Raw genomic sequence first — 19334 nt, forward strand, 5'->3', positions numbered from 1 at the left:
CATGATAGAAGCTACCCAGAAGGTGGGGTCAATGTCCCATAATATGGAAACATTAGCTACAGCTTTTGCCACCGCAATGAAAGTACAGAAATCATGTTTCTTCTGTGGAAAACCTGGACATTTTAAAAGAGATTGCCCACAACTAAGAAAAAGAGACGACGAGCTCTAAACAGATATGGACTTGAAATAGCCCCTGAAAAAGTGCAAAAAACTGAGCCTTGGAAATATCTGGGCTGGAAAATCTTGCAACAAACAATTGAACCTGCAAAAACAAAAAGGGGGAATGCCAGGAGCCACTCCAGCAGACAGGCTAAGTAAAGCCGTGTATGTGTTAAACTACCTGAACATGTCTGAAAATAATATTCCTGTTATTATCTCTCATTTTCTGTCTCTTCAATCAAAAGATTTAATAGCCACCCCCACAGAGGGCTTGATTGGAGTCGGCGGCCTTTCTCAAACCTTTCAAAGCGCCCACCTGCTCAATATCAATACCCAAGAAGGGTCTACATTTACTGTACAGCCATATGTGACAAATTTGCCCATGAGCCTGTTGAGGCGAGACGTAATGTCCCAATGCGGCTTCACCTTAAATTGCCCTGAAAATTTTCAGTAGCAGCCATTGATGAGCGACCGACAATGAAACTTATTTGGAAAAAAGAAACACCCGTTTGGATAGATCAATGGCCGCTCCCCAAAGAAAAGGTCGCTGCCCTTCAAGAACTGGTCAAAGAACAACTTCAACAAGGACATATCGCTCCTACAACCAGCCCCTGGAATTCTCCTGTATTTGTTATAAAAAAGAAGAGTGGAAAATGGCGACTGCTACATGACTTGAGACAAATAAACAAAGCTATGGAAGAAATGGGAGCGCTCCAACCCAGCTTGCCCTCGCCAACAATGATACCCCGAAATTGGGACATAATCATAGTAGACTTAAAAGACTGCTTCTTTACTATCCCACTACATCCTACGGATGCACCGCGTTTTGCGTTTTCGGTACCAAAAATTAACCGAGGCGAGTCAATGGATAGATACCACTGGACTGTCCTGCCTCAAGGAATGAAGAATTCTCCAACGATCTGTCAAACATATGTGGCTAAAGCCATATGTCCTGTACGACTAAAATTCCCAGAAATGTATATCTATCACTATATGGACGACATTTTACTAGAGGCCCCACGAACACCATGGTGCGTGAAGCACTACCTGTTTTAAAATATGCATTGCAAAGCAAAGGACTGCAAATCGCACCAGAAAAAATTCAAATGGAAGCACCATGGAAATATCTTGGGTGGAAAATCTTACAACAAAGTATCCAACCTCAAAATGTGATCATTTCAGCAGACATAAAAACCTTGAATGATGTACAAAAACTATTGGGAAACATAAATTGGATTAGAGCACAGTGTGGTATTGATAACTACACATTAACACCCTTATTTGAGCTACTTAAAGGAGATACCGATATTAACACACCACGCCAATGGACGACCGAAGCAAAAAATGCACTGAGAATCATAAATGAAAAACTCTCACTGCAACAATGTCACCGACGACTTGAAAATTTACCCATACAATTATATATCTGCAACCAAAAACAACAGCCTCTAGCAACCATCGGACAATGGGAGAACAAAGGAATAGACCCTCTCATAATGTTGGAATGGGTGTTTTTGCCACATCAACCTGCGAAAACCCTGGCTACTCGTATCGAAATGTTCGCTGCCTTGATAAAAAAGGGCAGAGAACGAATTGTAGAAATGGCTGGAGAAGAGCCTCATCTCATTGTCCTTCCTGTCGTAAAGGACTACTTAGATTGGTGCTTACAAAATAGTCTAGAACTTCAAATGGCCTTAGCAGGGTTTAGTGGAAGAATTGATACTCATCACCCCCCTCATAAAATGTTCGCCTTTTACAATAATGTAAAAATTGAAGAGGCGTCACTATACCAGTAGCAACCGGTTAAGGGTCAAACGGTGTTCACCGATGGCTCAGGGAAAACAGGAAAAGCAGTCATCACATGGAAAAAAGAAGGTCAATGGCAACACAAAATAGAACAAATTGAGGGTTCACCTCAATTAGTCGAGTTGCATGCCATTACCATGGCTTTTAGAGAATGGCCTCTAACTCCACTAAATATTGTATCAGACTCACTATATGCTGTAGGAATTGTGCAACGCATTGAAAGGGCACAACTAAAACATGTACTGAAAGAAGCCTTGGTTTTGAAGTTTAAGGAGCTATTATTCTTAGTAGAACAACGAAAACATCCCTATTGTGTAATCCACATTAGAAGCCATACAAACTTACCCGGGTTCTTTACAGAAGGAAATGCACGAGCCGATTACCTAACGAACATTGCATTACATACCCCAGTACCAAACACACTTTCTCAAGCTCAATTATCGCATCAATTTTTCCACCAATCTGCCAAAGCTCTTGTGAAACAATTTGCAGTCTCTATGGGGGATGCAAAACTCGTTGTGCAAACATGTCCAGACTGTCAACAACAACCATCCCGCCCATTGTTTGCGACAAACCCTAGGGGACTCTCCTCCCTTCAGCTCTGGCAAACTGATGTGACTCATGTACCCGACTTTGGTCGGCAGAGATATGTTCACGTTTCCATAGATACCTACTCCCATGCAATCTGGGCCACTGCAATGACAGGTGAAACTAGCCAGCACATACAAAGCCACTTCCGAGCTGCCTTTGCAGCGCTTGGTATTCCAAAAGAAATAAAAACAGATAACAGCCCTGCATGTGTCAGCCATGCGACACAAAAATTTTTCCACACATGGGGTATCACTCGTAAGACAGGGATACCCCATTCCCCCACAGGACAAGCTATCATAGAACGTGCACACAGAACCTTAAAAACTCTATTGCAAAAACAAAAAGAGGGGGAAGCTCAGGAATCTCCCCAAAACAGATTAGGAAAAGCTATATATGTACTAAACCATTTATCGCTGCCTTTTCAACATGAAGATGTCACACCCATAGTCAAACATTTTAAAGCTATGGAGTCGGGAATGGCACATATATCACAGGAGAAGGTGATGGTAATGATGAAAAATTTAAATACTGGGTGTTGGGACGGGCCATATCGGCTACTAACTTGGGGTCGAGGGTATGCTTGTGTCTCAACAGATGTAGGACCTAAGTGGGTAGCTGCAAGGTGCGTAAGACCGGCTCTTGCATCGGATAACAGGAACGAACAGCAGAAGACACTGAACTCTGAGAAGACTGATGGGGAATGACTTATCAGATAACTCCAAATTAATCCATAAAGCAATCAAAGATTTGAAGTTAGCAAATTACAAGTCAGTGATGGATTTGGTTGGCTGAATCACTTACTAACAAGTTGGGGAATTGGCGGGTGGATAATGTCTCTAATCAAAATGGGTTTTTTCTTGTTACTAATATTTTGCGGTATAATAATGATAGTTTCTTGTCTAGTGTCTTGGGTACAGAAAATGCTATAGAATATGATTAAACAAGCTTTTGTGATAGAAAAACAAAAAGGGGGATTTGTAGGAATAAATGAGATGATTGTGTTTTACTTTGACGAGATGCAGCTGTGCCCTTGAGGCTTGTTACAAACAAGTTTGTGAAACAAACAGAAAGGCAGAAAAATAAGGATGAGATTGGATACATCCCTGAAAGAGGAATTCGCGTGCACCAGCTTGAAGAACCAATAAGTAACGCTGAGGAGACGCGTGGACGCAAGACAGTAACCAATGAAATGGGTTTTGCTTGCTCGTGAACACTAGATCATATTATAAAAGGGATAGATTGTAAAAATAAAGGGTCTTCGCCTAAACTCATATGCGGAGTCCATGTCTCATTCCCTTCATTGTCTCTGCTCTGGGTTGGCTCTGTCATGCTCAGCTCTGTCCCAGATGCACAGGACAGGTACCCACAGCATGGTGCTGCCCTGGCGGAGGGACCTGGAGAGATGCCCCATGGCAGAAGTAATGCAGAGGCATGCACTGGGGCTGGGCTTGCTCCATCTCTAGCTCCCACCTGGCCCTCGGCCAGTACCCTCCACACTGGGGCTGAAGCTGTGAGGGATCCCTAACATGGGACAAGGGCTGGGGAAGGCAGCAGGAGGGTGAGACGCAAGGCTAGGGGATAGGGGAGAAGGAGAGGTGAGCAAGCAGGGTCTTCGTGGGTTACACCAGGAGAAACCAGGTCCCTTTGCCTGCTCAGAGCTGCTCTCCCCAGGCTGGCAGCAGCCAGGCTGCTGTCTGCAGGGCTGAGGGATAGCCAGGGACAGAGCAGGGCAGGCGGCTCCAGCACCTGTGGTCTGTGCAGCAGTACCAACAGTGAGTGATGGATGGGTCTGCACAGGGAGGGTGGTCAAGGCTTGCTACTCTGATGAGAAAATCAAGTGGCTGCAGGGTGCGCCATGCAAATTGCAAAAGAAGAGAGCAGCTGAGCCGTTCTCCCAGCCTTTCATCATCCCCAGAGCAGCACGGTGACAGCTGTGACTGGCCAGGGAGCAAGCTCTGGCTGTGCCCACAGTGGGATTTACATTGACTGTGGTGGAAAGGCCTCGTTTCGCTGAGGCCCGGCAGCAGAGCGAGTGTGGTGGGTTCACCTTGGCTGGATGCCAGGTGCCCACCAAAGCTGCTCTATCACTCCCCCTCCTCAGCTGGACAGGGGAGAGAAAATATAACAAAAGGCTCGTGAGTTAAGGACAGGGAGAGATCAATCACCAGTTACCACCATGGGCAAAACAGACTCAACTTGGGGAAATTAATTTAATTTATTACCAATAAAATCAGAGTAGGATAATGAGAAATAAAACCAAATCTTAAAACACCTTCCCCCCACCCCTCCCTTCTTCCTGGGCTTAACTTCACTCCCGATTTTCTCTACCTCCTCCCCCACCAAGCAGCGCAGGGGGACTGGGGTTTGCGGTCAGTTCACAGGTTTCTGCCATTCCTTCCTCCTTGGGGGAGGACTCCTCCCACTCTTCCCCTGCTCCAGCGTGGGTCCCTTCCACAAGGTGCAGTCCTTCAGGAACAGACTGCTCCAGCATGGGTCCCCCACAGGGTCACAAGCCCTGCTAGCAAACCTGCTCCAGCCTGGTGTGGAGGTGCGCTGGGCAGCTAAGCAGGAGCCCTGGTCACTGTGCAATGGGGCTGGGGAACCTGCACCCACCACCCTCCGCCCCCTGAGAGCTCACCCTCCAGCCCTTTCTCTGCCATGCCAAATGTCCTGTCTGGTCCAGCCAGGGGGCTGATTAAGGATTAATTTTTTTATTTAAAAATGTTTCTCACTTCACCAAGTCCAATTGCATCCCCCCAGCAGTAGCAGCCCCAGAGAACAAGGAACTCAGCTTTCATATCAGCAACACACTGGAGCACGGTATGTGCTGAGCACAGGGCTTGTGCTGCCCTGGTGTGCGCACCAGCCCAGCACATGGCCCTGAACACAAGCATCCTGATTTTGTGGAGTGGTCAGCACTCCTTGCAGCATCCTTACCCTTCCCACATCCCCCAGCTCACTGCTGCGGGGCTGAAGCGCAAACCCACTGCTTGCTGAATTTGTGTAGACCCTACAATAACAGAGCCTAGCGAGCACATGGCGGGACGCGCAATCCCCTTGCAAGCAGCTGCACAGCCCCTGGCCTGCCCCACAGCAGACACCACAGGGTGGCACATGCAGGTCCTGACCCCCGGGGGGTCCTGGCAGAGGTGGGCAGGGGGTTTAGCTGGCAGAGCAGCCATGCACCATCTCTGCTGGGCTCTGCTTCTCCAGGCTGCTGGGGCAACTCAGCTCTTCCTCTTGTTTTAATTAAACCCATGACTGCATTTTTCATCTCAAGGACAGGCCAAGTGGCCGAGCACACTGCCAGGGAGGGAGCCCGGCCAAGCAGCGCTGGAGGGGATCCAGGAGCTCTGTGCCAGCCCAGCTCATCCCCCAGGGCCCACAGGCTGCCTGCTGGGAGCTGGGAATCCCCCTCCCTGCTTCCCCTCCCAGCCCCAGCAGGGCAGAAGCCCGTCCCTCTGCCCAGGAGGCTGGCACAGCCCGGGGGGCATCGTGGTGGGGTGCAAGTACAGGATAGGCAGTGCCCTCTTGCAGGGCTGAACGGTTTTTGCTCAGTGCTCCTGGCACCAAGCGTGGTGAAGCCGCTCTCTCCCATGGGACACCCGGCACAGGGTGTGCAGCACTGTCTCTCCCACCAAGCCTCAGTGGGAGTGTGCTGGGATGCCCCATGGGAGACCCCAGGTCCCCTCAGCTACCTCCCCTTCATTGCAGGGTCGGGAGCACCAGCCTGTCCATCCCTATGGAGCTGGGTGAGCTTTGCCAGTGCGTTCCCTGTGGTCTCCAGCCTCGGCCCCGCAGGGATGTGCTTGGGGTGAAGGCTGGACTCTGCCTTTCCCCCACTCCAAAGAACTGGGGTCCCTGCAACTTGCTTAGTGACCCGCTTAGTGGATGAGGGGAAGGCTGTGGATGTTGTCTACTTGGACTTTAGTAAGGCCTTTGACACAGTCTCCCACAGCATTCTCCTGGAGAAGCTGACTGCTCACGGCTTGGATGGGTGTACTCTGCACTGGGTTAAAAACTGGCTGGACGGCCGAGCCCAGAGAGTGGTGGTGAATGGAGTCAAATCCAGTTGGCGGCCGGACACGAGTGGTGTTCCCCAGGGATCAGTACTGGGGCTGGTCCTGTTCAACATCTTCATTGATGATCTGGATGAGGGGATTGAGTGCACCCTCAGGAAGTTTGCAGACGACACCAAGCTGGGTGGAAATGTCGATCTGCTGAAGGGTAGGAAGGCCCTGCAGAGGGACCTGGACAGGCTGGATCGTTGGGCTGGGGCCAACTGTATGAGATTCAACAAGGCTAAGTGCTGGGTCCTGCACTTGGGTCACAACAACCCCATGCAACGCTACAGGCTTGGGGAGGAGTGGCTGGAGAGCTGTCTGGCGGAAAAGGACCTGGGGGTGTTGGTTGACAGCCGCCTGAACATGAGCCAGCAGTGTGCTCAGGTGGCCAAGAGGGCCAATGGCATCCTGGCCTGTATCAAGAATAGTGTGGCCAGCAGGACCAGGGAGGTGATAGTGCCCCTGTACTCGGCACTGGTGAGGCCGCACCTCGAATACTGTGTTCAGTTTTGGGCCCCTCACTACAAGAAGGGCATTGAGGTGCTGGAGCGTGTCCAAAGAAGGGCAAGGAAGCTGGTGAAGGGTCTGGAGCACAAGTCTTATCAGGAGAGGCTGAGGGAGCTGGGGTTGTTTAGTCTGGAGAAGAGGAGGCTGAGGGGAGACCTTATTGCTCTCTACAACTACGTGAAAGGAGGTTGTAGTGAGGTGGGGGTCGGTCTCTTCTCCCAAGTAACAAGTGATAGGACGAGAGGAAAAAGCCTCAAGCTGCACCAGGGGAAGTTTAGGTTGGGTATTAGGAAAAACTTCTTCACCGAAAGAGTGGTCAAGCATTGGAACAGGCTGCCCAGGGAAGTGGTTGAGTCTCCATCCCTGGAGGTATTTAAAGGACGGATAGACGTGGTGCTTGAGGACATGGTATAGTGGTGGACTTGGCAGTGTTAGGTTAACGGTTGGACTCGATGATCTTAAGGGTCTTTTCCAACCTTAACAATTCTATGATTCTATGATTCTATGACTCCTACCCCTCTCCCAATGCAAACAGCCATCCTGATGCTCCATCCCTGTCTCTGCCAGGCACAGCAACTGCATAACCATGGCAACAGTGGCCCTATAACAAACAGGTACATCTGACATCTCCATGGCAACTGTCTCCCCGAACAGCTGATAAGAGCTTCACTTCCTAGATGCTGGGGAGGGATGGGGGGATTCGAGCCCCACCAGGGAGGGTGGCTGCAGGGATGTGGGGACGGACACAGCCAGGAAGATGCCTGGGGCAGCACAAGCCTTCTTGGCCTCTGTCCTGCCAGGGAGGCTGCAGGGGACACAGGCGATGCAGGAGAGGGAGGTGGCCCTGGGGACAGCATCACCACGGTTCAGCTGCCTGTGTCCCAGCCCCATCCTGCCTGTTGGACTGTCATTGCCATTGGGCCGGCGTTCCCTTGTCTGACACATGATCCCTGGAAATGGGTATCCCAAAGGCCGGGACCATGCTTCCCTGCACAACTTCCTCCCACCCCTAACTTCCACTGCAGGGATGCTCTGCCTGCTGACTGCAGCCTGCCCTCCCTGTGGGGCTGCCAGGCCCTGCCGCTGCTGCCTGCGTATGTCTGCCAGGCCAGGCTCACCAGACAGCGGCCCTGATGCAGTCTGTCATTGCAGACAGCAATTGCACACCATGCAACTTTAACGTGTTAGGCCTGAATTATTGAGCAGGCTGTGTGCACGCAGGCAGGACCCATCATCCCTCCTCCTCTCCCTGCCTGCGCACGCCCGAATGGGCAACAGCAGGCAGGGGCTGGCAAGAGGTCCCAGCCTTTGGGGTCTCTCTGGGTGCAGGAGAGTACCGTGCCCCTTGCTAGCCCTGGGGGCTGTGAGGTGTGGGTGGCAGCATGGCTGTCGGTGCCACCAGTTTGGTTGCCTGGGGGTTGGTGGTCCCTGTGCAACGAGACCCCCCAAGGATGGTGTTATCTCTGCAGGGTGCAGGGGCAGGTGTATAGGGAGGGATGCACCATCCTGCTCTGTCCCTGCCTCGGCGTTTGCTCCCTGCAATCTTCATGAAGCTCCATGGCCAGAGGCAGCAGATCCCCCACTGCTGCCCTGGGAGGTCCTCGCCCCTCTCCTGCTCGTTGTATTGGGTTTGCGTGGCAAGGTTTTGGTAGCAGGGGGGCTACAGGGGTGGCTTCTGTGAGAAGATGCTAGAAGCTTCCCCTCTGTCCGATAGAGCCAATGCCAGCCAGCTCCAAGACGGACCCACCGCTGGCCAAGCCAATCAGCGACGGTGGTAGCACCTCTGTGATAACATATTTAAGAAGGGGGAAAAAAATACAACAAAAACCACTGTGCAATTGCAGCTGAAAGAGAGGAGTGAGAATATGTGTGAGAAACAACTCTGCAGACACCAAGGTCAGTGAAGAAGGAGGGGGAGGAAGTGCTCCAGGCACCGGAGCAGAGATTCCCCTTCAGCCTGTGGTGAAGACCATGGTGAGGCAGGTTGTCCCCCTGCAGCCCATGGAGGTCCATGGTGGAGCAGATATCCACCTGCAGCCCGTGGAGGACCCCATGCCGGAGCAGATGGATGCCCAAAGGAGGCTGTGACCCTGTGGGAAGCCTGTGCTGGAGCAGGCTCCTGGCAGGACATGTGGACCCATAGGGAGAGGAGCCCACAGTTGCCACTCCACTGCTCTTGGGTGGGTGCACCCACGTGTGGGGCATCGAGGGGGCTGATCCAGGCAGCGGGGTGACATGAATGGGGCTGTGGGCTGCTGGGGATGTGGCCCTTGCAGACAGTGCACTCTCAGCCCCGTGCATCACCACAGCAGGCAGCACTGGGACCACTCTCCACTGGCAGCTTCCCCCAGGGCTACGGGCTCCCCATGGTCCTGGCGGCTTGGGGGGGACCCCAGTTGTCCTGGCACAGCACAGCTCCCCATGGGTCATTACAGCCATCCCACGAGAGCTCAGTACTATGGTGAAGTCCTCCCAGCTCTGCAGCCTGCCCTGCAGTGATCCAAAAGGCTGGAGCCTCTGGCCCCCACCTCTTGCCAGCCACCTTGCTCCATGCCGGAGCTGCATCAGCCCCAGAGCAGCCCACTGCAGAGCAGGAGCTCTTGTCACAGGACCCTGAGTGAGAGCAGGAGTCCATTGCCATTCCCCCCTCTGCACCCAGCCATGTCCCCTGGGCACCTCCATGGCCCTGCAAAGAGGGGAGTGTGGCCCCAGCTCAGCCTCAAGCACCCCCAACTCTGCACTGAACTGAGCCACAGCAACTCCTGAAGACAAGTTCAACCAGGCTGTAATTGCAAGAACAGGGCAGTACGGGTGGCTGTGTGCCCTCCTGGAGGAGTCCTGGCACTCCTGGGATGGGTGGCCAGCAAAGAGAGTGGCTGCTGGGCCCCACAGGGCTGCTGCCCATGACAGAAGAGTCCGGGCCACCGATGGCATCAGCTGGTACAAATGCTGTTGATGGAGGCCATAGCTGGGTTGACGAGCCCCAGCTCCTCCTGCTCGTTGATGCAGAGTTGGTACCCGCAGCCCTTGCGCTGGGACAGGGGCCCCAGGCGCCTGCTGGGCTTGGCACGGGGCGGCAGCAGGAAGCCAACACTGCCAGCGATGAGCACGTGCCAGATGCTGTGGATGTAGAAGTAGTTCTCCTCCGTCTCCACAAAGCCATAGAGCAGCACAGCGGCCGCTGCGATCAGTGCTCCTGGGCACAGGTAGAAAGCCCAGCGCTTCCAGGTCGGCGGGTAGCAGTGGCGGCGCCGGATGGTGCGAGCCGTCTACAGCGGGGAAAGGGGGGGCTGGAAGAGGCAGCCCTCATGGGGACGGGCATGGCCCCTCTGCTGTGGTGCCATGTCCCGCACAAGCCAGGAAGGTGGTTCATGGAGAAGGGTGAAGGCAGCAGAGGGGAGATGCTGGCAGGGGAGTGGGGCTGGATGGCTGGGCAAGATGTGGAGCGCGGCCGGGATGGGGACATAAGGGGATGGGTGGGGACAGCATCTCCTTACCCAGGTGATAGCCATGATCCCTAAGGCGAAGAGGCTGGGCCCCAGCAGGTTCCAGAGCCCGTGGCGGTCCATCTGCAGAGCCATGGAGAGCAGCATGGCCCCCAGCAGGTACAGCACCTAGGGGGCAGTGGGGCACATGTCAGGATGGGTCCCTTCCCTGGCCACCCCACATGCCTCCTCCCCCCACTCGCCTGCTTGACCATGGGCTGCAGCCGGGCCATGGCAATGACGGTGACCCAGACGGACATGAGGGAGCCCAGGAAGTCGCAGAACTGCAGCACATCATACTCCATGATGCAGAACACCACGATGCCAGGCTGGTCACAGGCGTGGTAAAACTGGGGTGGGAGGAAAGAGTGTGAGAGCCGCCCCACACAGCCCCGGCCCATTGCCTGCCCTCCAGCTGCCCCCAACCCCATACTCACAGTGGAGAAGAACATGGTGAAGATGTAGATGGCAGCTTCCAGGAGGTAGTGGCTGCGGACAGCGATGGCCACAGGAGGCACGAACATGACATTGCTGAGGCACAGCAGCAGCGTGGAGAGGAGCTGGAAGCCATAGGAGAAAGCCTCAGCGTTGTCCGTGCAGCCCCAGCCGTTCCAGCCTGTGGCCAGGGAGAGCTGCTGTTACCCCTGCAGCACCCACAATGGCTGGGGAGGGAGCAAGGAAGCCCCTTTCCAGCACCCTGCAGAGAGCTGGCACAGGAGGACTAATGGGGTGCGCAACCCCTGGGGAGGAGGGGAGGATGTCGGGGGGGTCCCCGGGTGCAGCGGGCACTGTGGGTGCCTGGGGAAGCTCTCACCAGCTTTGCACTCGCAGGCAGCGTACAAATAGTTGTTGGTGCGCAGCAGCTTGCACTGGCCATAGATGCCGCAGTCATTGATGCAGGGTGAGAGGTAGGCACGCAGGTAAACCTCAGCTGTCACATTGGTGCAAGGCTCGAACCTGCAGCGCAGGAGAAGGAGATCAGCCCTCGCCCTGCGCCCCTCGAGCAGCTCCCGCCTCTACTAGAGGCACCTGCCACACCCAGACGTTGCTGACAATGGGAGACCCAGGGACTCAGCAAGCATGGAAATGAGCTGCTTTGGTGCTACACATGGCAGCTCAGAGCTGGTCCCCAAGGATCTTTGTGCTGCAATTGTCTGTGCCAGGCTGGGCGAGCAGGAAGAATGTGGCCGCGCTTAGACCCACTTCGCCTTTAGCAATGCACTCAGCTGGCTCCTATTTTGTCTGGATTTTGCTGTGCAAACACTGTGCCTTGCAATGCCTGCGTGTGACCGTGTCGTGGAAGGACCAACTGCAACTGGCAACTCAGCGTGAACTAGAAATGCAGCAGAGGAGTCAGAGCAGGCACACAACCCCCGCTGCCCCACACCTCCCATGCACGTAGCTCTGGGCACACCCAGCACCTCGGCAGCCTCCAGCATGTAGGAGCACAGACAGGCCCACATCTGGACAGCATGCACTGAGTGCTGCCTGTGCACACGCAGGTACCCCAACATGCACAAATACACACACAGTGCCATCTGCACACATGCACAGGGCACGTCTGCGTGTGTGTCTGCTGTTCCTGCATGTGTTCATGCAGCCAAATCTGCACACACAGCCCTGTCTGCTTGCACAAACCTGAACATGCATGCAGTGCTGTCTGCATGCATGCATCAAATGTGCATGCAGCACCATCTGCATGCACCAAACACCCAGTGCTGTCTGCATGCATGCACTGAACATACACGCAGCACCGCCTGCACAGCACAGAGCCCCACATGGACTCTCACATGTAGAGACACATGCACACAACAACCCCTTTCCTCTGCAGGACTCTCAGGCAGACACGGGCCAGGAGCAGAGTTGCAGACACGGGACCAGTCCCTGGAGATGCTGAGTGGAGCAGGGGCACAGCAGCCTGACCAGAGCTGCTCCCTCATACACACAGCCAAGTCTTGTCCTTGCAGTGACAGCCCGGTCCCCTCCCGGGCATGGGTACAGATGGGCACTGCCACAGAGACAGGCAGGCACCAACAGATGCACGGTGTTCACAAGCTGACAGGCGCTTCCTAACCAAGAGACAGAGGGAAGAGCCGTGGGGACCCACAGATTGTCAGGCAGGCACAAGCTACAGCCATCCATGCCCACACAGGTACTCACACTGTGACACGCAGCCCACAAAGCCACGTGAGCGGTGACATGCTGGGCAGGGACCAGGTACACCCAAGGACCCACAGCGCACATGGATGCAGGCGGGGACGCCCCCTCTGGGCACGCAGGGAGGGGACATGCCGGGGCTCTTACCCATGCTCTGTGGCACAGAGCGAACGCAGGCTCAGGTACCAGCTGCCCGTCTGGGGGTAGGGAATCCGCAGGCGGCTGAGGCTGGCTGTGGCATTGACAGAGAGCAGGAAGCCTGCCAGGGACTCTGCAGACAGGGAAAGCTCCGGGTGAGCAGGGCAGGGAGCAGCCCCTTCCCCTGGACAGAGCTGGGATAGGGCGCCCTGTGCCAGGCTCCAGGGCCAGATGCCCCCATGGTCTCTGCCTTCTCCCACCCAGCCTCTCACTGGACACATGGGGGGTGTGACCCCCATGGCCACAGCAGGATGGACATGAACAGCCCAGCCTACCCGTCTCGCAGGTGACCGATGCGTTGTCACCGGACATCAGAGGGACTTCATGGTTCAGACACCCGAACACTGTCACATTCTCACCACACAGGGAGCTCTGACGGCAGAGGAGGAGATGGTCCTAAACCAGTGCCAGGGATGTCCCCTGCTCTGACAGCCCCCAGCTCGCAGCACACCACCTAGCAGTGCCCTAACCCACCGCCCATCACCTAAGAACACCCCAAATCCAGGCCATCATCTTGCCCTTAGAGCACCCTAATCTGTGCTCTGTCACCCAAGATCTCCCAAACCATGGCCCATGGCTCAAGAGCACCCCAAATCCTGTCCCTCACCTTGCTGCAGCCACGACATCACCCATCTCCCAGCCTATCCCCCCCAGGCTGCCCTGCCCCGTCTGGGGCGCAGCATGGCCACCTCACCACGTTGAGCCGCAGCTCCAGGTTGAGCACCCCACCACTGTCCAGCACTGGTAGGAGGTTGATGACAAAGACAGCAGGGCGGTCAGGTGGCACTGACACGTTGGGCCCGAAGAAGATGTAGAAGTGGACGGAGAAGGTGTCCAGTTCATTGCGCAGCGTGGGGCGGACTGGCCAGCACCACTCACTGGCAGGTGAGGCAGTGGGGATGGGGACCGGGTGCTTCGTGCCGTTGGGGCTGGTGGGCAGAGGGCTCTCCCCCAGCGCCAGCCCACCCGTGGAGCCGAAGGATTGGGGCATGTTCATGGAGGCACTGGAGGGCAGGAAGGGTGGACGGGCCAGGCTGGGTCGGGAGCAGTCTGGAGGGCAGAGCCGTCAGCCTGGGCACCACACAGCCCCTCCAGCCCCCTCTTAGCTCCTACCTCCCCTTCTTGCCCACCACTCACCTGCATCTGCAACCCAGCCCCAATGCCTCCCAGTGCCCCCATCCCAGCAGAGCTGGGTATCACCCTGCGCCCAGCTGGGGCCAGATCCTGCAGGCGTCCTTTGCCCCTCCACCAGTCGCCCAAGCAGAGTCAAGACTATGCCCCCCCACCTGGACCTCCCTGTGCACCCTCACCTGTGAGCTGCACGGTGACCTGGAAGGAGATGGTGCCCAGCACCCCAGGGTGTTTCTCCACCAGCACGTAATACCAGTGCTGCCAGAAGGGCAGGTCCAGTGCCAGCTGGCAGGGAGTGTGCTCCCAGCAGTCCAGTGCCGTGGAGTTGTGCAAGGGGGGAGCCTTGGCCCGCACACGTAGCCAGAGTGGGCAGCCCTCGGCCCTGCGGCACCGCAGCACCTCCACCAGCATGCGCGACGTGTAGCTGGGCACAAACACCCTGTGGGACAGTGGTGTCAGGTCCTGCTCCTCAGCATGGACCAACAGGGCTGGGGAGGCAAGCCAGAGGGATGGGGCACCCTAAGCTCCCCACCCTGGGGATGCCTCCTCCTTAGGAGACCCTCTCGCACTTACTTGTAGAGGCAAGAGCGGTTGTGGGGGGCCATGCTCTGCTCGGTGATGTAACCGGGGTACAGCACGGCAATGTTCATCAGGCGCTGCACAATGAGCTGTGGCTGGAAGAGATACTGGCACTCCTCATAGAGCCCCTGCACCAGCAGAACAGTCAGCATGGGGCAGGGGGGGACCAGTCACACAGAGCCACCATCCCCCAGCTGCTGACCCCACACCGCAGCAAGGGGTTGGAGTGCAGTCTGCCCAGGTGCCCTCCATACGGATGTGCCCAGGACCCCCACCAAGAGATCTTGTAGTTCTCCTGCCCCCCATGTGCCCCACTTGGGACACCTGCCCCAGGCACTGCCAGCCCAGAACAGTCAGGCCCCAGCAGAGCCCTGCAGCGAGCCCTGCCACTCCATGGTCCCCTCAAGCCCTTCACCTTGACAGAGATCTTGCCCTCATCTTTGGGCAGGTGGGCAGCCAGGAACCAGTCCCCAGGCAGTGGGCTGGTGACATTGAATACCCCCGTGGTGCGGTTGGGCAGGGTCCAGGTGAGGGTCAGTGCAAAGGAGCCAGGGACAGCCGTGTCCCTGGGGAAGTGCTTGTGCAGCGGGTTAATGACAGAGGGAGCCCCTGAGCGGAAATACCTGCAGGAGAGACAGCAATTAGCAGGGCACAGGCTGGGCATCGTGGCAGGGCCAGCCTGCCCTACACATGGAGGTCTGTCCTCCATGCTATTAGGAAGCTCAAAGACATGATGGAGAAGCCGTCTGTAAGCTGGGACCTTGCTGGAGATTGTGAGCTTCCTTGGGTGGGTGTTCAAGCAAAACTGTTCATATACAAGATGCACAAAAGCATGGAGCCTGCAATGGTCCTGGGAAGATGAATCATGGGGAGTGAGTGTGTGCACATGTGTGTGTGTGTGTGAATGTATGTGCATATATCACAGAATCATAGAATCGTTTAGGTTGGAAAAGACCTTTAAGATCAAGTCCAACCATTAACCTAGCACTGCCAAGTCCACCACTAAACCATGTTGCTAAGCACCACATCTACATGCCTGTGTGCATGTGTATGCATGAGTGTCCCTCTGTATGTGTGCATGCATGTACATACATGCACATATGCATATGCAAGCAAGAAGCAGACGGGCAGGCTCCAAGGCAAGTCCAGGCAGGGGGCAGCAGGGGCAGGCAGGGGCAGGCAGAGGCAGGCAGGAAGGGAACAGACAGGGCAGGCTGCTTACTCACACGGTGATGCTACGGTCAGGGCATTGGTCCCCAAAGGTGCCACCCTGCTCCTTGAAGGTGATGAGGTTCCAGACAGCGATGACTGTGTCCTCAGGGATGTGGAAGTGGAAGAGCTCGATGCTGGCAAAGGAGCGGAAGGGGCTGAGCTTGCGTGGTGTGCTGGTGAAGTAGTCAGTCACGAACAGCCCATCTGCAGAGGAGACCCAAGGGGCTCTCAGTAGGGTGGGGAGCTGGGGGGGTGCAGCACCCCTCCCAGACCAGGCCCACCCAGGATCTGAACATGCCCCAAAACAAGCAGCCCAGAGGCAGGAGTGGCTGGGGCTGTGCCATTTCAGTGTGTTCCCAGGGCTGATGTCAGCTGTCCCAGCTGCGTCTCCCAGCCCTGGCACAGTCTGCATCATCGTGCCTGGTTCAACATTGCCTCAAGCCCAGTTCCTGGAGCTGTGGGCACTCATCCTCTGGAGCCTGAGGGGCCCTCGGCCCTAGCTGCTCAGGCTCTGTCCAGGTGCAGCCCACCTCTTTCAATTCATCGCCCTCTTCAGTGAAGACCTGCTCCCTGCATTTTACCTGTAATAAAGGGCCATTCCTCATGGCTCCAGCTCTGCCCAAACAGGTCAGCTCCCACAGGGACACACAGATTTCCCCCTTCTCTGCCTGCCGAGGAGGCTCAGCACAGAGCCCATCATAAACCACAGAGTCCCACCCTAGAGCCATGAGAAGAAGGAGCAAGCAGTGCACTTCCTGCACAGCCCCCCAGCTCTCCCGTGATTTGCGGAGGAGAAATGGTGCACATATGTGTGCACATATGCACACTTGGGTGCTGTCTGCATGGTGTGCACGGCAAAGTGGAGGCATGCACACCCACATGCATGGGCATGCATGGCTGTGCACAGCCCCATGTCTGCAAGACACTTCCTGCAAGCCCACAGCACTCGCTGGGGCCACATCTCCCTGCCCAACTGTCCAACAGTTTGATTTCCAGGGATTTCCAGGAGTCCCAACAGCAGAGAGGCAGACACTTCCTTGGCACAGTAGAGACAAGGGAGACCTGGTCTCCAGACAGCAGCTGTAACTTCACCCTACCATTGCCACACTTCCCCAGTGCCAGCCTGGGTGACCCATCTATTATTCCCTAGAGATGCACCAAGGATGAGATGCACCTCCCTACAAGCTGCTGGCAAGGGGGATGACAGCAGAGGATGGGCTGGGAGCAGGGCTGTGCCCAGGAGGACTCGTCCAGTGGGGAGTGGGATAGCTGAGAAGAAGGGCTGCTTTGCACAGTGTGCACCTGTCTGGGAGTGTGCACATGTGTTTGTGCTGCATGTGTGCAGCCCCAACTGGCTGTACACTGACATGCATCTGCTCTCTTGCCTGGAACAAAGGCAGCTCCCCCTCCCCTTTGCTGCCAGCCAACACAAGCCAGGCATGAAATACCTGTCTCAGTGCAAGAGCACTCAATCCCAATTTCCACACCATGAACCACCAAGCCACTCCACAGCTCCCCTCCCCACATGGGCACAATGACCTGGCAGGGGACTCCAGGGAGGAGGGGATGTTGAACGCAACTCCAGGAGATGGCATGGGGGAAAACACTTGGAGCCTCCCAGTCCTAGCGTGGTTCCCCGTGCCCACTCGCCCGGGGCAAGGCAGGGAGAGCCGGCTGCAGGGAGAGGGTCAGACTGAAGCACCGTGGTGGTGTGGCCAGAGCACAGGGGAGGGTGCTGGAGGACGGAGCGGGATTTCCTATCCATAGAGTGGGGAAAGCAAGTGCCCCTCTGCCCCAGACCAGCAGATGGAGCCGCGGGACCCCCCGCTCCGGGACCGCAGCCCCAAGCCGCGGCCGGCGGTCAGCACCGCGGACAGCTCCCATACCACCCCACCGCTGCCCCATAGGGGCTCCCGCCCTGCAGCCCGGCCCCGCAGCACGGGCAGCCCCCGGCCAGCTGCCCCCCTCCCCAGGGGATGCCCCCTCCACACCCTCGTGTACCCCCCCGAGCCCCGTCTCTAAGCCAGCTCCCGTGCCCCATAGCACGCTCGTTGCCTCACATAGTCCCGCTGGTGTCCCTCCCACATATCCCGATGCCTTGCTGCGCGCACATCCCCCTCTCTGCGTGCTGTCCATCCCCGCTGCCCCACTGCATGAGCGCAGCCCTCTGCCCTGGGGACCCGCTGCGTCTGCAGCCTCCCGGACCCACTGCCCATGCATCTGCCCCCCCGGACGTTCCACTGCATGTGCACTGCCTGCGTCCTCCTGGCACACACACCTCCGTGCCCCACTGCACATTTATCTCCATGCCCCACGTCATGCTTATCATCATGCCCCACTGCACACACATCCTTGTGCCCCATTGCATAGGCATCTGGTACCCTCTGCACATGCATCGCCATGCCCCATTATGCAAACACCCCATTGCACACACGTCTCTGTGTTCCATCACACATGCACCTTGTGCCCTATTGCACGTGCACCTCCTGCCCCATTGCACACACATCCCACACCCAACTAGGCACACCTCTGTGCCTTGTTGCATATGTACCCCAAACCCCACTGCATGCGCAACCCATCCCTTGTTGCACAGACTCACCATGTCCCATTGCATGTGCATCCTGCATCCCATAGTAGGTGGACACTGCGCCCCACTGCACACACACCCCTGTGCTCTATTCTCACCCACCCCCTGCCCCATTGTGTGCACACCCCACATCCCATTGCTCGTGTACCTCATACCCATCGAAAGCACAGCCCTGTGCCCCACTACACGAGCACCCTGTGCCCCACTGCACACACACCCCACGCCCCACAGCATGCAGACCTCCTACTCATTGCATACGCACGCCCCATGCCCCACGGCACATGCACCCTGCACCCCATTGCATGTGTACCTCATTCCTATTGCACAAGCACTCCTGTGCCCCATTAATGTGCATCCCTGTGCCCCATTGCACATGCACCCCATGTTCCCATGTCCGTTCATGTGCACTCCTACATCCCATCCCGTACTCGTCCCTGTGCCCCGTCGCATGTGTACCCCACACCCGTTGCACGCACACCTCCTCGCGCCCCCGGCCCCGCGGCACTCACCAGTGGGCGGTGGCAGGAGCAGCAGGGGGAGGCGGAGGAGGAGGGCGAGCAGCCGCCGCTGGCCACCGCCCCGCCGGCCCATGCCGCCGCGCCGGCTGCCGTGGGGCGCGCGCTGCCAGCAGCCCCGCCACGCACCGGCGCCCATGACGTCACCCGCCCCCGGGGCCGCCCCCGCGCGACCATTGGCCCCACCACGCGTCAGTCGCCGGCGGCAGCGCCCCGCCCCCCGCGCGCCCCGTTCTTCCCTGAGTGGTCCCGCCGCTGCTCGGGGCACCGGGGGGCAGGGACAGAAATATAAGCTGGAGACAGGGACACAGGCTGGGGGACAGGGACACGGGCTGGGGACAAG

At 56.6% G+C, this 19334-nt stretch overlaps 1 protein-coding gene across 5 annotated transcripts; it reads right to left on the reverse strand.

Annotated features, from left to right (window-relative positions):
* Positions 1-9925: 9925 nt before the first annotated feature.
* On the reverse strand, positions 9926-19116 carry LOC104012615 (transmembrane protein 8B). 5 transcript variants are annotated; one of them, XM_087760332.1, is made up of 13 exons: positions 18986-19116; positions 15904-16093; positions 15093-15300; positions 14672-14772; positions 14278-14537; positions 13662-14017; positions 13243-13339; positions 12917-13040; positions 11427-11569; positions 11050-11228; positions 10816-10962; positions 10625-10741; positions 9926-10396 (listed from the first exon to the last, which is right to left on the reverse strand). In XM_087760332.1, the coding sequence occupies exons 1-13, from the start codon at positions 19065-19067 to the stop codon at positions 10061-10063; spliced, it is 2340 nt and encodes a 779-aa protein (XP_087616458.1). In that variant the 5' UTR covers positions 19068-19116; the 3' UTR covers positions 9926-10060. The 5 variants fall into 5 exon arrangements, with proteins under 5 accessions (XP_087616458.1, XP_087616457.1, XP_087616460.1 ...); XM_087760331.1 differs by having other exon boundaries at positions 14672-14805; XM_087760333.1 differs by having other exon boundaries at positions 10379-10417; positions 14672-14805.
* Positions 19117-19334: the final 218 nt, after the last annotated feature.

The sequence above is a fragment of the Nipponia nippon genome, unplaced genomic scaffold (assembly GCF_047370975.1).
Source record: "Nipponia nippon isolate SJK-2023a ecotype South Korea unplaced genomic scaffold, ASM4737097v1 scaffold_22, whole genome shotgun sequence".
NCBI classification, from domain to species: Eukaryota; Metazoa; Chordata; class Aves; order Pelecaniformes; family Threskiornithidae; genus Nipponia; species Nipponia nippon.

Coding starts and splice junctions, on each gene's coding strand:
- LOC104012615 (XM_087760331.1), bottom strand. CDS start 19,067: ATGGGCCGGCGGGGCGGTGGCCAGCGGCGGCTGCTCGCCCTCCTCCTC. Junction 10,742..10,815: donor TGCAGCCCATGGTCAAGCAG/GCGAGTGGGGGG, acceptor ACTGCCCCCTAG/GTGCTGTACCTGCTGGGGGC. Junction 10,397..10,624: donor GGATCATGGCTATCACCTGG/GTAAGGAGATGC, acceptor TCCCCGCTGTAG/ACGGCTCGCACCATCCGGCG.